Source organism: Saccopteryx leptura, chromosome 13 (genome assembly GCF_036850995.1).
Source record: "Saccopteryx leptura isolate mSacLep1 chromosome 13, mSacLep1_pri_phased_curated, whole genome shotgun sequence".
NCBI classification, from domain to species: domain Eukaryota; kingdom Metazoa; phylum Chordata; class Mammalia; order Chiroptera; family Emballonuridae; genus Saccopteryx; species Saccopteryx leptura.
In genome coordinates this window covers 57,386,174-57,400,940 of record NC_089515.1, presented here as the reverse complement: position 1 = coordinate 57,400,940, position 14,767 = coordinate 57,386,174, and the positions used below count along the sequence as shown (strand labels likewise).

At 56.0% G+C, this 14,767-nt stretch overlaps 1 protein-coding gene across 3 annotated transcripts in view; it reads right to left on the bottom strand.

The window, feature by feature from the left end:
* Positions 1-466: 466 nt before the first annotated feature.
* PCSK6 (proprotein convertase subtilisin/kexin type 6) overlaps positions 467-14,767 on the bottom strand; it is a 104,730-nt gene continuing 90,429 nt past the window's right edge. For 2 of the 3 annotated variants that reach the window (XM_066354715.1, XM_066354717.1), the window contains 7 exons: positions 13,964-14,066; positions 11,949-12,145; positions 10,505-10,592; positions 6,418-6,521; positions 3,310-3,439; positions 2,334-2,446; positions 468-1,290 (listed from right to left, as the gene is read on the bottom strand). In XM_066354715.1, coding sequence (XP_066210812.1) covers positions 1,193-1,290; positions 2,334-2,446; positions 3,310-3,439; positions 6,418-6,521; positions 10,505-10,592; positions 11,949-12,145; positions 13,964-14,066 — 833 coding nt within the window. In that variant the 3' untranslated portion in view covers positions 468-1,192. Of the gene's footprint in view, positions 1,291-2,333; positions 2,447-3,309; positions 3,440-6,417; positions 6,522-10,504; positions 10,593-11,948; positions 12,146-13,963; positions 14,067-14,767 lie in introns of all 3 variants that reach the window. The other variant, XM_066354716.1, reaches the window with a different exon arrangement.

Genomic DNA, 14,767 nt, shown 5'->3' with positions numbered 1-14,767 from the left:
GGTTCAGTCAACACCTGCTGGTTTCCCCAGCTCACAGGGACAAGTCAGATGTGTACAAAGGGGCAGCAGAACCAAATGGAGACGTACAAGCTCGAAAAAATTTAAGGCAAATGTTACTCCCGTCACAGGGAGTCGATCAAGCAGATTTGTGCATTTCAATGAAAATATATGAAATATTTGTCAAAATAATTAACATCGGTAAAAATCAGAACACATAGCTTATAAAATGCCTACACAGGTTTGGCAGAAAGAGACCCAAGTGCACCGCCAGGCTCCTGGGACAGTCGGACACAGGGACAGCCACCTGGAGAGCAAGTCTCTGCAGGAGCAGCGGCCACATCGGCTTCGGTAGCAGTTCCACAACCTGGGACGTGTCAGGTGAACAATTCTGGGCGAGAGGAATCACTGGACCTGGGGCACCTTTGCTTGTCCTCGATGCCTCCTGCGGACACTCCTCAGGAAGCTCTGGGTCAGCTGGAGGTGGGCATTTGGGCCATGAGAGCCCTAGAGACACAGACAGAGGTGGTGATAGGGACGCTGGGCTCACTCAAAGGAGAAGGCTCCGGGAAAGAGAGAACCTCCCCCTCGGGGTCTGGAATCTGGCTGTCTGAGCCCCCATAGCGATTTCAGAAGCCACTGACTAGGTAGAAAAAGCTCTGTCCCCAGTGGTCAGACACTTGATGCCCCTAGATCTATCTCTTTTATGGTCTGGCCAAGCCATCCCCCACACAGCTCTGTGGCAGCTGGAGGAGCAGGTGTGGGGCTCCCCCTTCCTCCCACCTGGCACAGCCAGGTTCTGTGGGCGGGACCTGGTGGCTGAGAGTACGGTTGGGGGACTGTAGACAGGACCAGGGGGAGAGGCTGTGTCTTGACTTTCCGCTTTGGTCTTGAAGGTTCAGTAAACTGTTGGTCCCAAGGCTGCCCTGGAGCTGGTGCTGTGGACTCCCAGGACACGCTGGGTTTGTCAGAGAACGCTGTGTAGCTGAGGACATCGCTGCTCCTGGAACACCTCCTGAAGGCCCCCCCTCCCGGTCTGGGTGCCCCGAGATGCTGCCGAAGGACTTGCTCCCGGCAGGGCAGAGCTGGCAGGTCAGGGGGCTCCCTGGAAATGGGCTCTGGCCCAGTCTGCAGGCAGGTGGACGGACAGACGGATGGATGGGAGTGGCCTGTCCCTCTGCGGGTGGCAGGGTCCCTACCCGGCCAGGAGGCACGTGCGGCAGCAGAACTGAATGAAGAGCTTTCGCTCACAGAGCCGGTTGGACTTCACCATCTCGCAGAACGTCTCATCGGCTGGGGCCCCCAAGAGAGAAAGGGCACGTGTCAGACCTGGGGACCTGTTTGGTTGTTCTGACCACCCCACGGTGCTGGCCCCAGTGGTGTTCCAGGCCAAGGGGTCACAGGAGGAGGGAGAGCGGCAGCCAGGTCTGCCCTCACGGCCATCCCTGTGACCTGTGACTCTCCGGGCATGGCAGGGTGGCACATGGCATGAAGGGGCTCCTGCTGAGTCTGGGAGACAAGGATTCAGGGAGCCTGGGGGGTTGGGGGCCAGGAGAACTTCTGGGCTGTGCCAGTGGGGCCTCAGTGCTCATGTGAACCTCAGTCCAGATGCCTGTGCTAAGGGTGCGGGGCTCAGGAGGGAGACCGGGGAGGCAGGGGACGGCCTAGAAGGGGCAGGCAGAGGAGAGTCATGCAGACCAGCTGGCCCTGCTCTTGGCTTTCCAGACCCTCCTGTGAGCACCTCATTGTCCTACCTGAGCACGTGACTTCCTACACAGGGAACTTCCTGGCCTTTGAAGCATTTTCTCCAAAAGGATTTCAGGTCTCCCTGAGTTCCTGCTTTCACAGCCCACCCTGGTCTCCCCATCTACTGAGAGAACCAGGGCTCTCCCACGCCACTGAGGTGGCTCCTCCCTTGACCCTCGAGTGTGAGCTCCGGTCAGGCACAGACCCTCAGGCCTCCTGACTTGACCTCCAAGGTCAGGCCTCTCCGAATGGAAGTCACCACATGCAGGCCCCTTGGGGTTAAAGGCATGAGTGTGGTACAAGGACAAAATCATTTCTAAAAGGCACTCAACAAACCAATCACCAGTAGCTGGGTTGTGGCAGGAGTGTGTCTGGTCAACCTGAGTGGCCTGAAGGGGAGGGAGGGAGACTTGAGGAGGCCTGGGAGGGGGGCAGGAGGGCAAAGGAGGGGAAGCGTGTCTGCTCAGAGGGCTGCCTTTTCCATGTGTTCTTTTCCATCCCCTTGTGACCCAAAGCCAGTGGGCTTACTCCTCGAGGGCAATCCGCAGGTAATGTGGGGCAGGGTGCACCTGTCACTCGCGAGAGCTCACCATTGCTACAGGTGTGGTTGGTGATGCACGAGGTCCCCAGCTGCGTGAAGCCCTGCTTACATCGGCTACAGTTTCTGCTGGAGCCCTCACAGCTCAGGCAGCTCTCATCACACCTGTGCGGGGACACATGTTCCTGCTGCCAGAGAGGAGGCCCACCCTCTCCAGGCCCTTGCCCTCCAGACCAGTGCCCCTCACTATGGCCGTGTCTCCTGCGATGGGCTCACACCCTGGCCAAGCGTCTGCACACCCTTCCTCCCGTCTGACCGCTCTCTTCCCTGGGCCGGCGAGGACAGTCTGTCCACAGAGCAGAGCATGCCCAAGGCTGACAGGCCCCGGCCTCCAAGGCTCCATCTCTGTCACCTGGACATCCCTATGCACTTACGGGCTCTGGACAACGCCCCTCCAGGTATGTGACAAAGCTGATTTTGGAGCTGGCCTGGGGACTGCTGCTGCCTACCAGACTGACCTTCCTGGGTGGTGCTGTGGCCTCTTGTCTGGAGTGGGAGCAGGGGTGAGGGGGGGATGTCCTGCTCTGGGGCCACATCTGGACCAGGGCTCCACCTGATGCCTTTTCTGAGCTGAGCTCCCAGGGACTGGTCTCCCCAGCACACAGGTCCACTGCCCACTTCCTGTCCTACCATGTGGATGCATCCTGACTGTGGCACAGCTGGGTGGTGCCCCAGGGCTCTGCTACTGGGGTATGAGCACCACCAGGCAGGTACCTGGGTCTGCTTCCTGCCCTGTCCCAGCTACATGGTGCCTGGCACACAGGAGGTGCACCTTGCCTGCAGGCGTCCCCTGCTCTGAGAACGGTTTCTGCTTGCCCACCTCAGGGGCGAGATGCTGCACAGCAGTCCCCCAGCTCCTGGGCAAGGGGACTGCCCACCTCGGCCCTCTCACCACCCCTCAGCGGGCACAGGCACCACCGTTCCCAGAGGTCTGGGTCTGACCAGGAAGACCGTCGACGGGCACGTACCTTCGGCACACTTTGTGGGGCAGACCTGGCATCTCCTCTGGGTAGTAGCCCTCACCACAGGCCTGCACACACTTCCAGTCCTGGAAGTGGAAGTCTGTGGCGCAGTGAATACACTCTTCTTTGCTGGGTCCTGTGGGAAAAGCAGCAGCTATCAGGGACTGCCTGCCCACCTTGTGTCCCAGGCCTGCTGGAGGGTCCCTGAGAGCGACTGCTGCTCATCTGTCCCCTGGCCACCACCACAGCTGGACTTCAGGTGCCCGCTGTGTGTCTGCACTTGGCTCTCCTCACTTGCTCCTGGGAGGTCAGCCCACCCCTCACAGCTGGGGACATGGAGGTCTGAGCCCCACGTCCCCCCAATCTGACTCATGCTGGTAGCCATGATTCCACAGCCTTCCTTTCCCACCAGACCAGGCCACATGTGGCTCCATGACCGGACATGTGGCCCCACCAAATGGACATGTGCTGTGAGCTTATGATACATACACACAGACTGGACTTCAGAGCCTCAGCAGAAGAAAGAATGAAAGTCATTTTTTTACATTGATGATATGTTCAAACAACAGCATTTCAGATACGTAGGGTTAATTAAGATATTATGTTAGCATGATTTTCCCCTGCTTCTCTAGAAAACTTATAATGCATCCTATTTCTATTGGGTAGAACCATGTACATGACAGAGAGATGGAAAGATGACGTCTGGTGGGAAAGGTGTGGACAGGTGTTTGGTACAGATGATAGGGACAGAGAAGAAACGAGTGGGGCTCCCGGGGAGGGCGTGGTGGCCGAGGACAGGTGCTTCTGACACAGCGCACACCGGAAACGAAGCACGGAAATGGGGTCCCTGTCCCCGAGGCTGCTGTGGGTAGATACACACGTCCCAGGATCTCAGAAAGAACCCGGGCAGGCGGGCACAGGGAGGAGGGCAGACATCCAGACACCGTAGGTCTGCTGGGTACAAACCCTGCGGTGACAGAGGGGCTGCAGTGAGGGAGAGCCAGCAGAGGCTGGACACTGTCAGCCACCAGCCATCCGGAGCCACAGGAAAAGAACAGTGAATGGAAATACTGACGGCAAAAGCATTAGCACACCACAGGCCTGAGGTTTACAGATTCAAGTGTCTGTGACATTTGACTGAGTGACGTAAGCAATGCTCTTCAGTCAACCTGGGCCAGGCACCCACCAAGTCTCAGAAACAAAGAATAAGAAAGAGACAAAAAGGCCACAGGCAGCCCTGGCCAGTTGGCTCAGTGGTAGAGCATCAGCCTGGCATGTGGAAGTCCCGGGTTCGATTCCCGGTCAGTGCACACAGGAGAAGCGCCCATCTGCTTCTCCACCCTTACCCCTCTCTTTCCTTTCTCTCTCTTCCCCACCCGCAGCCAAGGCTCCATTGGAGCAAAGTTGGCCCGGGCGCTGAGGACGGCTCCATGGCCTCCGCCTCAGGTGCTAGAATGGCTCCAGTTGCAACAGAGCAACGCCCCAGATGGGCAGAGCATCACCCCCTGGTGGGCATGCCAGGTAGATCCTGGTCAGGCATATGTGGGAGTCTGTCTCTCTGCCTCCCCGCTTCTCATTTCAGAAAAATACAATAATAATAATAATAATAATAATAATAATAATAAAAAAGGCCGCAGGGTAAACAGCTGGGAGCAGCACTGTGCTCCTTGTGCTGGGCCCAGCTCTGTGGGGCTTCCAGGGGGGCCCAGAAGGGACGTCTCCTCCTGGCTGCAAGGGTTCCGGGGTGCCCACTGCCGGAGAGCACACCCTACAGCCACGTGGGGTCACATGTCCACAGCAGGAGAGGCACCCATCATGCCCCATCTCCCAGGACCTGGGCTATGGCAACTGTGACCTAGCAGACACCTGATTCTCGATGGTGACAGCAGCAACGAGCTCCACCTAACGGGCAATTCTCAGAACAAGGACGACAGTGCTGGGTGAGGAAGGAGACTCGGGAGAAGACAGCTGGGAACACGTCTGAGACCACAGACTCCGGACGCATTCCCACACCCAAGTGCAAATGACTCGCAGCACGAAGCCTAATAAAGCAAAGGCATTCTCACTGTTCTACATAAACACGGTGCCTGGGAGACATCTGTGCTGTCATCTCGGTGGGGAATTTTAAGACATAAACTTTCTTATGGAAGTAGTTTTCTCTGTGGCTAAAGTGTTCACAGTAAGCAAAGACAGGTACACAGAACGAGGGCACTGTTTTAAAGCCTCCTTCCCTTCAACACCTGAACCACCCTCGTCTGAGTCTACAGCGTCACGTCCAGGACTGTGCCTTCTTGTGCAAGCACGGAGCTGCAGACAGGCCCGCTCACGAGCAGTCCGCAGCCTGCTCAGCTGGGAAACCCAGGGTGATCATTCTAAGAGCACCCCAGTGGTCCTGGCTGGATAGAAGGTCAACCCGGCATGCCAAAGGTCACAGGTTCAATCTCCAGTCAGAACACCTATAAGCAACCAATGATCGCACAACAAAAACTGAACTAAGTAAAATCAGTTGACTTTTCTCTCTCTCCCCCACTCCCCACTCCCCCCCCCCAATTCAATGAAAGCAAATTCTTTAATTCTTTTTATCAATTTTAGGAGGAGAGGAAGGGAGAGAGAAAGAGCAGGAACACCGATCTGGTGCTATATCTGCCCTGACCAGGAACCAAACCGGCAACCTCTGTACTTCGGGACAATGTTCTAACCAACCTAGCGACCCAGCCTGGGATACAAAATTTTTTTTAAAGTATGACATTCTGACTTCTTTTTTAGCTTGTAAAATTGTAATACTATCGGTAACATAAGATCTTTTTAATTGTACAGCTCAGTGGTATTAGGTACATTCACATGTTGTGCAACCATCACCACCATCCATCCATTCATCATCCCCAGACAGACATTTTCATCTTACCAAACTCAAACTTCACACCTGTAAACAGTAACCTATCCCCCCTCCCTCCTGCCCCTGCCAGGGCCTCTGTGACTTTACTGCTACAAACCCCTGGCCTACTGAGGAATCCTAAGGCCTTCTTGGTTTGAAGAGGGCCAACCCCCTGCGAAACCCAGGTCCCGGGACGGCGCGGCACAGCAAAACCCAGGCCTGTGCGGCCGTGAACTCACCCACACAGGTGCGGCAGGTGTGGTGGCAGTCCCCACACTTGACCAGCTCGGAATCGAAGTAGGTGCCCGGCTCACAGTCAGGGACGCAGCTGCCCCATGCAAGGCTGTCGGAGGGGGAAAAAAGGCAGATTTTGACATCCCTTCCGAATTCTAATTAAATGAAGATTTGCCCTCAAGGTCTTTCATGAGAGAAAATGCAAGTCGCTGAAGCCCAGCTCTCTGAGTTGACAAAGGTTCTGAGCCGACATAAGCGGAAAAGCGGTTCTGATTCTGGCGGAGGTCCGGCTGGGAGGGTTGTCCTGGGCCCGAGAGCAGGACCATTACCAGCAGGTGGCTGGCGGGACCTGGGTCCATCTCCAAAGCACCGGGACCCAGGTCCTGGTGCAGACAGCCAGGTCCTCCCATTCTCTCCTGGTCTGTGATGGCTTCTCCTCACTGGCACTAACCAAACCTGAACCCGACCCAAGAGGAGGACTTGAGCGTGTGAGGGTCACCCCTGGTGACAGGTGGGCAGTCTCACTGTCTCGAGCCCTCTGCAATCTTAGCAACACTTACAAAACCCGGATGGGCTCCCGCCTCTGTCCTTCACCATAAACTTGAACTCAAATCCCCTCCCGGGACCCGGCAGGACCTGCCTCTCTGGCTCCCGTCTTCCTCTCGCACCTCCAAGGTCAAGGCTTAGGGAGGAGACTGTCGCTGGGCCGTCCACTCCAGGTCCTTTCCCTGCCATGTCCTAGCTGTGCAACCAGACCCCAGAAAAGTCCGCTAACCTCTCCGAGTCCCCAGGTCCTCTCTTCTTTGTTGGGATAATCATGGTTCCTGCACAGCAGTGCTGTTTTGGGGGCTAAATGAGCAAATACTCGTAAGGTGTTGGTGAGAGTCTGGCACCGGGCAGTGTGAATACACATCAGACACTCTGCTTCTTCACTCCCAAGAGCACACTGTGCTCGATGCACACGCTGTGAGTGCACCTGACACTCGACACGTGGGACTGGTGTCCTGGGTGCGTCAGACACACGGAATCCTGCATGAGGGATATGGCGGGGGTAACCATGGACAGCAGACACCCAGGCCCTTCCTGCTCACGGAGCCAGTTCCATCCAGTCCTTAAATGCACATTCTTCCTACACGTCTGCCCTCAGAGCTGGGTGGCAGGAGACGCAGCTCTAATGGGGCAGCAATGACTTGGAGCCTCGGCTCACGAGGACGCTGGGCAATAAAAGGGAGCTTCCTGTGGGTTATGGCCAGCGATAAAACCCCTGCTTCTCTCTGGATTGCTGCGTTTTCTCCCTGTGATACTGTTCATCTGGGAGCGGTTGACGTCCTCTCCTCCAGAACCCAGGGGCAGAGAGAGGAGGCCCTGGGACCCTGTAGCACTTCCCCGGTGGGGGTGGGTCCCACTGACTTGGAACCATGGAGCCTCCCTGACACCTTCAGTTTCCAGCCTGGGGTCGAGGAGCCCTGGCCCTCGGAGGTGACATCACAGCTGCAGCTCCCAGGCCCCCTGCTGCGGCCACCTCAGTGTCCCCTTGTCGGGAGCCGATCCACTAATGCTGGCTAACTAGGTCATAGCAGGAGAAGATCCACAACTGCTGGTTGACAAAGTCACAGCAAAAGAAGATCGATGGCTACTGGTTGATAGAGTCACCGCAATGAAGACCAACAGCTGCGGGTTGACAAAGTCACCGCAAAGGAAAGGCACAACGATACTTCCCCCTTTAATCTTTTGAATTAATCTGGCCTTATATTCCCCCCTTTTCTGGGTGTGTGCTATTATTTATGGCACAGGGATAATAGTACCATGCTTTCCCTGTAGATCTGTAGTAATTTCTTTGGAAATGAGACAGAAGGTGTAAGTTCCACAGAAAAGCCTGTAAGCCCCTTGAACTGGGCTCATAAACATAAGAGCCTGGCCATGATATCCCTCATAAAGGGTTAAGTTTGTAGGAGAATTTCTTCTTATTAATCATGTTAGAAAGAATAAAGTTAGAACTTAACTAGTGTATAAATATAGTAAATAAATAAAGTTTAACTAGACATTAGAATCTTAGGTAAGGTGTAGTGGAGTGGCCTGTTGCGTGGCCTTGGATGGAAGTGCAGCTGGAAAGTAAAGAATGTTTTGTTAAAAGACTTGTTTTGTCACTGAAGGCAGTTGCTGGGCTTTTCTCAGTAAAACATTCTTATGAGATTTTTGTATTTTCCAAGAATAAGGAGAGGAATGTGGTGGGATTCATAGCAGCAATAGCAATTAATGCCTTCTGATACTATGTTGCTACTAGCTATCTTGCAGGTGCACTCTATGTATCTTTAAGTAAAAGTTACTCTTAATACTATGTTAGTTTCTTAAATAGCAAGCCTTTTGTAGTCTTGTGAAAAAAGAATTAGGACACTACATGAACTCAAGGCTATTTGCCTGAACAAGCGGTGGTCCTTTGCTAGTCCTTGATGATTTTGTCTGCTATCTCTCTCTGCGCCCTTGACTCACAACAACAGTAAAATAGAGTTATTAATTAGTACTAATCTTTTAGAAGTTTGTACCAATATTGTTATTACTATTCAAGTTATTGTATAACTGTACTTTGAATAACTTACCACCTGACTTGTAGCTTATAGATATGAATTAACTGTTATCTAGAAATATGTAACCATAGTGAAACTAAAACAATGATGTATTCAAAATACCATGTGATTGTAACTTAGTGTGTGTGCATAAAAAGTAATGTTAGACCAGCCATTGGCAGAGATGCCTGGCAGTAAATGCTAACCAGAGAATAAAGAGAAAGAAAAGAATTCGGCTCTCTCACTCAATTTCGCGGACGCCGTCTCCTCCTGTGGGACCCCTGGATCCCCCCTGGGGCTGGACCCCGGCATCCCCTGTCTCCTGGGGAACTGGTTCATTAATGCATCCTGTCACTGCCGCAACCCTGCCTCGTGCACCTAACAGGGTTAGAGGACAGCAGGCGTGCACATGGCCCTGGGGGCCTGCTTCTCTCCTGCCCTCAACCAGGTCAGAAAAGAGTCAGACCCATGGAAGGCACTGAAGCAGCTACGTGCTCCCTGGGGCAACTTCCACTCCTGGAAGAAACATGAGTGATGTTGACGCCCACGTCGGAGGCGCTGTGGAGACCAGACATGGGTGTGCAGCTCCTCCTCACACCCTCCACCAAGAAACCCCTCTGCCGGTGCCCTCAGCCTGGATGACAGGTAGGCCGGCAGGGAGGGCCTGGGCCTGGCACAGCCTGGCACAGCATCCTCCTCCTCCCTGGGGGCCTGCCAGAAATGCAGAGTCCCGGGCTCCAGTCAGAGATGCCTGGTCAGAATCTGCGTTTTCACAACAGCCTCGGTGACTCGGGGGCACTCCGTGGGGTGAGAAGCACTGTTCTCATCAACCTTCCCCCCAACTCTGTCTCCTTTGTGTGACCCCAGTCAATTCTTCTGAGTTTCCTTCCAGTCTGTCCCCAGTGCCTCCCTCCAAGCTGCCCTGCCACATCCACAGCTGCCCATCCCCACACACGCAGGCCCTGGGTCCCAGACGGGCTGCCACGGCAGGCTGACCCTGTGGCAAATCATTTATGGCCCAACACAGCTCATCCCATCTCATCTTCCCAAGGCAGGGTGGCTCCACGCCCCCATTTTACCAGAGGAAACAAAGATGTGATTTCAAGAGACTTTCCTGGAGGCGTGTGGACGGCAGGTGGACACTTCCCTTAACACGCAGAGCCTGTTTCCGGACTGCGGGAGGGTCCATGGCGTCATTCCAAACGGTTACTTGGAGGAACAGGTAATGAGCATTTGGTTGCAGTAAATGCAGTTTGGCTGCATTGAATGGGCTAAACAAACATTTCAAAGTATTCTGATAAAAATCGTGACCCCAGTACAATGTTTTTAAAGAGGATGTGTGTTGCGCTTGATAGAAGAGAGACAACAACAAGTCTGATTTGGACAGACTCTTCATCTTTACCCTGAAAGGCTTCTGAAAATTTGGCTTTCTGTGAGAATTTGCAAAAACACAGCAAATCGTTGAGTGGAAACGAGAGAGAGAGAGAGAGGTGACAGAAACGGGAAGGAGCAGAACTCCGTGTCTCACCTGAACCCCTCCTGGCAGACAGTGCACTTCTCTGCGTCACCCATGCACCTCTTACAGCTTGCGTGGCACTTCAGGCATTTTTTCTGACCTGAAGGAAGAGACGAGAAGGGAAGTGGGAGAATGCCGGCACGTCAGACCTGGGCCCACAGGGCTCCTGTCCCCAGCAGGGCTGACAGAGCAGCCGTCACCGGGCGTCAGCTCCAGGACGAATGATGCAGGAATCAGGCAGCCACGTTAGGACCACAGGCCCTGTATCAGATGTCAGGGGTCTTAGCTCTTTTATCTGCAATAAACCAAAGTCCACAGACAACGTGGGGGGCCCTGTCCAGAGGACACAAGCTCGGTTCTGCTAACTTCAACAGGACAGAAGCCAGTTCCTGGCTGACTGAGCAGAGATGACTCAGGGCCTTTGCACACATGACAGGGTGGAGCCTGAGGGTGCCCCTGAGCCCCCCCACCAGCATCCTCCAGGGTCTTTACTGAACACTCAGTGACCGCGGACATAGACACGCATAATCACCACAGCAGAACGGTGGCTTCTTTCACCTTGTTTAGGAATGACCCTCCATCCACTTGACCCAGATGCTCTCTCTGTCTCTTCCCGGGGAACCGAGTTGATGAAACACGGAGTGATGTCCTGGGCCCCTGAGTCCCCCACCTCTGCCCACTTCCTGAGACTGGCAGAGCTACCCACCTGGCTTCCCTGCTCTGAGTTCAAGACCCACCTGGGTCATCATTAGTCATGGGCCTTTTCTCACCTCTCAGCAATGTCCCCTCATGGCCCCTCTGAGGGGTGTGGTCACTGTGTGCCGAGTGCACCACAAACACTAGCCTCTTTAGCCAGCGGGCGGCACCGCATTTCTGGGGGGCTGCAAACTGTCTTCACTCACACCCACTGCGGCCCAGGAAGTCTTCCTAAGAGGGCCCTTCACCCAGTTTCGACCATCAAGTCCACAAGTGGGAGCCGACGACCCATCCGCCACCCCCACCTGCCTGTGCAAGCACTCTGCCAACACACCCAGGGCTGCAGGGGGAGACAGTGCAGGGCAGGCGGCAGGGCACCCCGGAGGCCTTCCTGTTTTGATGTCTGAAGTCCCTGATGTCTGGTGTCAGTCGTTGCTGACCCGAGAGCCGCTGGCCTGAGCTGTCTCTCTGCCTGTCCTCAGTAACGGACATTGACTTTCAGAACTGAGATTCCACAAACCAGCAGGTTCATGTCAGCATCAGTGCACCTGCTCTGACCACGTCTGTGTGAGACTGGCCAGGAGCGCCCGGTCTGAAGGCTCTATAGAGTCACCATTGCGCCCTCCCTCCCCTGGTCAGAGTTCTTTCTCAGAGGGACGGGTGCACAGGGAGCAGAGGGCAGGAAAGTCCCACCGGGGAGGGAACCGCAGCCCAGGGAAGGGCAGACTCGTCATTTCAATGCCCAGCAACATGCATTTACCTTCATGAGCATAAGACCCGGCAGGACAGAGGGTCACGCAGGTGTTCATCTCCTGATGGTGGTAGAACCCACGGCGGCAAGACAGGCACTGGGTTGGACCCCTGCCCGAGCACGTCTCACATCCCCTGTGGCACCGGCGACAGCGTCTGGCTGCTGGGTCCCCGAAGTAGCCCAAGGGGCACGTGCTCACGCACTTCCTGGAGGACCAGGAGCAGAGAGGGCCTTTGCAACACTCTGCCAACACGTCGTTCACCCCCTTCCCCAACCCCAGCAGCACAAATGCCACAGCCAGTTGAGCTGAGCGGGGAAGAACAGAAGGCTGCAGGGGACCGTAGCTGTCCTGTCTGCCCCCCCTCCCAGAACACAGAGGCCCGGGGTGGGGGTGGGGGTCGAAGGTCGAAGGTCAAGCCATCCCTGGGAAGGCAGAAGCTGGGAACCCTGCCCTTTACACATCGCCCTAGGGAAGCACCATGTGACTGTGGAGCTACTGTGAAGACTGCGAATTTCGAATTTCGAATTTCAGAAGATACAGCTCCAACAAACCCTCCCCCCTGCCTTTGCCCTGGGGTCTCCTGGCCAGTGAGCAATCTGCAGCTCAACTGCCTCTGCCCAACACAGGGGAGCAGCTGTGTGACCTCCAGGATGGGGTGAAGTCATGCCTGCACCTGCCACACCCCTGCCTACACCCTGGTGGGAGTGTGCCCCCCATGCATGCCCACACCCCTCTGCCTACACCCTGGTGGGAGTGTGCCCCCCATGCATGCCCACACCTCTGCCTACACCTTGGTGGGAGTGTGCCCCCCATGCATGCCCACACCTCTGCCTACACCCTGGTGGGAGTGTGCCCCCCATGTATGCCCACACCCCTGCCTACACCCTGGTGGGAGTGTGCCCCCCATGCATGCCCACACCTCTGCCTACACCTTGGTGGGAGTGTGCCCCCCATGCATGCCCACACCTCTGTCTACACCCTGGTGGGAGTGTGCCCCCCATGCATGCCCACACCCCTCTGCCTACACCCTGGTGGGAGTGTGCCCCCCATGCATGCCCACACCCCTGCCTACACCCTGGTGGGAGTGTGCCCCCCATGCATGCCCACACCTCTGCCTACACCTTGGTGGGAGTGTGCCCCCCATGCATGCCCACACCTCTGCCTACACCTTGGTGGGAGTGTGCCTCCCATGCATGCCCACATCCCTCTGCCTACACCCTGGTGGGAGTGTGCCCCCCATGCATGCCCACACCTCTGCCTACACCTTGGTGGGAGTGTGCCCCCATGCATGCCCACATCCCTCTGCCTACACTCTGGTGGGAGTGTGCCCCCCATGCATGCCCACATCCTGTCTACACCCTGGTGGGAGTGTGCCCCCCATGCATGCCCATACCTCTGCCTATACCCTGGTGGGAGTGTGCCCCCCATGCATGCCCACACCTCTGCCTACACCCTGGTGGGAGTGTGCCCCCCATGCATGCCCATACCTCTGCCTACACCCTGGTGGGAGTGTGCCCCCCTTGCATGCCCATACCTCTGTCTACACCCTGGTGGGAGTGTGCCCCCCTTGCATGCCCATACCTCTGCCTACACCCAGGTGGGAGTGTGCCCCCCATGCATGCTCACACCTCTGCCTGGGCACTCAGGCACAGGAGCCCCCTGATGTTTAGAGCAGTTCTGGCCCTAAAAGGACATCTGTCTGCAGCTCCCCAGTGGTCAGCCTTACCATGCTGAATATGATCCATTATAGTGGAACAAAATAGAAAAGTTTATGACCACCAAGGTCACCATGACACAGCTCCTGGTTCCTGTCATGGACACAAACTGTTTGTGTGATGAGGACAAACCAGCTACTAAAACTGATGAAATTTCAGAGTGGTGAAGCTCACTGGGATTCCCTTTCTGGGGCACTGCATGAATTCCTAGCAGGTGCCAGTTGTCGGGCAGAGAACAGCTCTACACATGCCCCTGTGTGGTGCCTGCCCTGCAGGCTCCCGACACGCAGACAGGCCCCAGCCCATACCTGCTGGTCTTGGCGCTGCCCAGGCTGAAGTGGACACAGTTCAAGCACTGGTCTGCGTTGGGGCCGTCACAGCCCTTGTCCCCACACTCTGGGTGGCACACACCTTAAAGAAACAAGCACTTCCTTTCAGCTATAGAGACTTTCTGAGTCCAGTGCAGTCCCCAAAGACCCTGCATCGGGGTCAGAAGGAGTTCTCTAGACAGTGGTGGGCCTGGGGTCTGGACAACCACAGGGGAATGGTGGCCCCAGCTCAGGGTCTGTGTCTGAGGGTCTGACCCTCTAGGTAGAACAGCAGCGGCAGGTGGGAACCCAGATCTGTGGCGAGAAGAATGCTGTGCGAGGCCAGAAGAGAGGCTGGTGGGGGCAGGTGAGGCTGCGTTCCACGATGCTGGACCAGCCAGCCGTCACATCTGCATCCGGAAGACAAAGCAACGTCACGGGGGTGTTGAGGGCATTTGGGCCGCTGCCAGGAGCACTGCTGACCCCACAGGAAACAGCGGGAAAGACGGGCGGGGGGCCAGGCTGGATGTCCACGTGCCCGCGATCGAGGGTGTGGCGGGCCCCTTTCAGCCGTCCTCCCTGTGGCCCTCCCTGTCTCCCTCTGGTTAACTCTGGGGCCAGGCATTGCTGTCAAGTGACGGGGACACAGCAGGAGCTCACTGGACACCAGCAGCCTCACCCTCTGGGGGCTTCCCTCTCATGTCACAGGGAGAGCCCGGTATGAGCACCAGTCACCAGAGGCATGTCCAGACGTGTCCTCTTCCCCCTGGCCTGACACACGTGACGGCATGCCGAGGCTGGCAC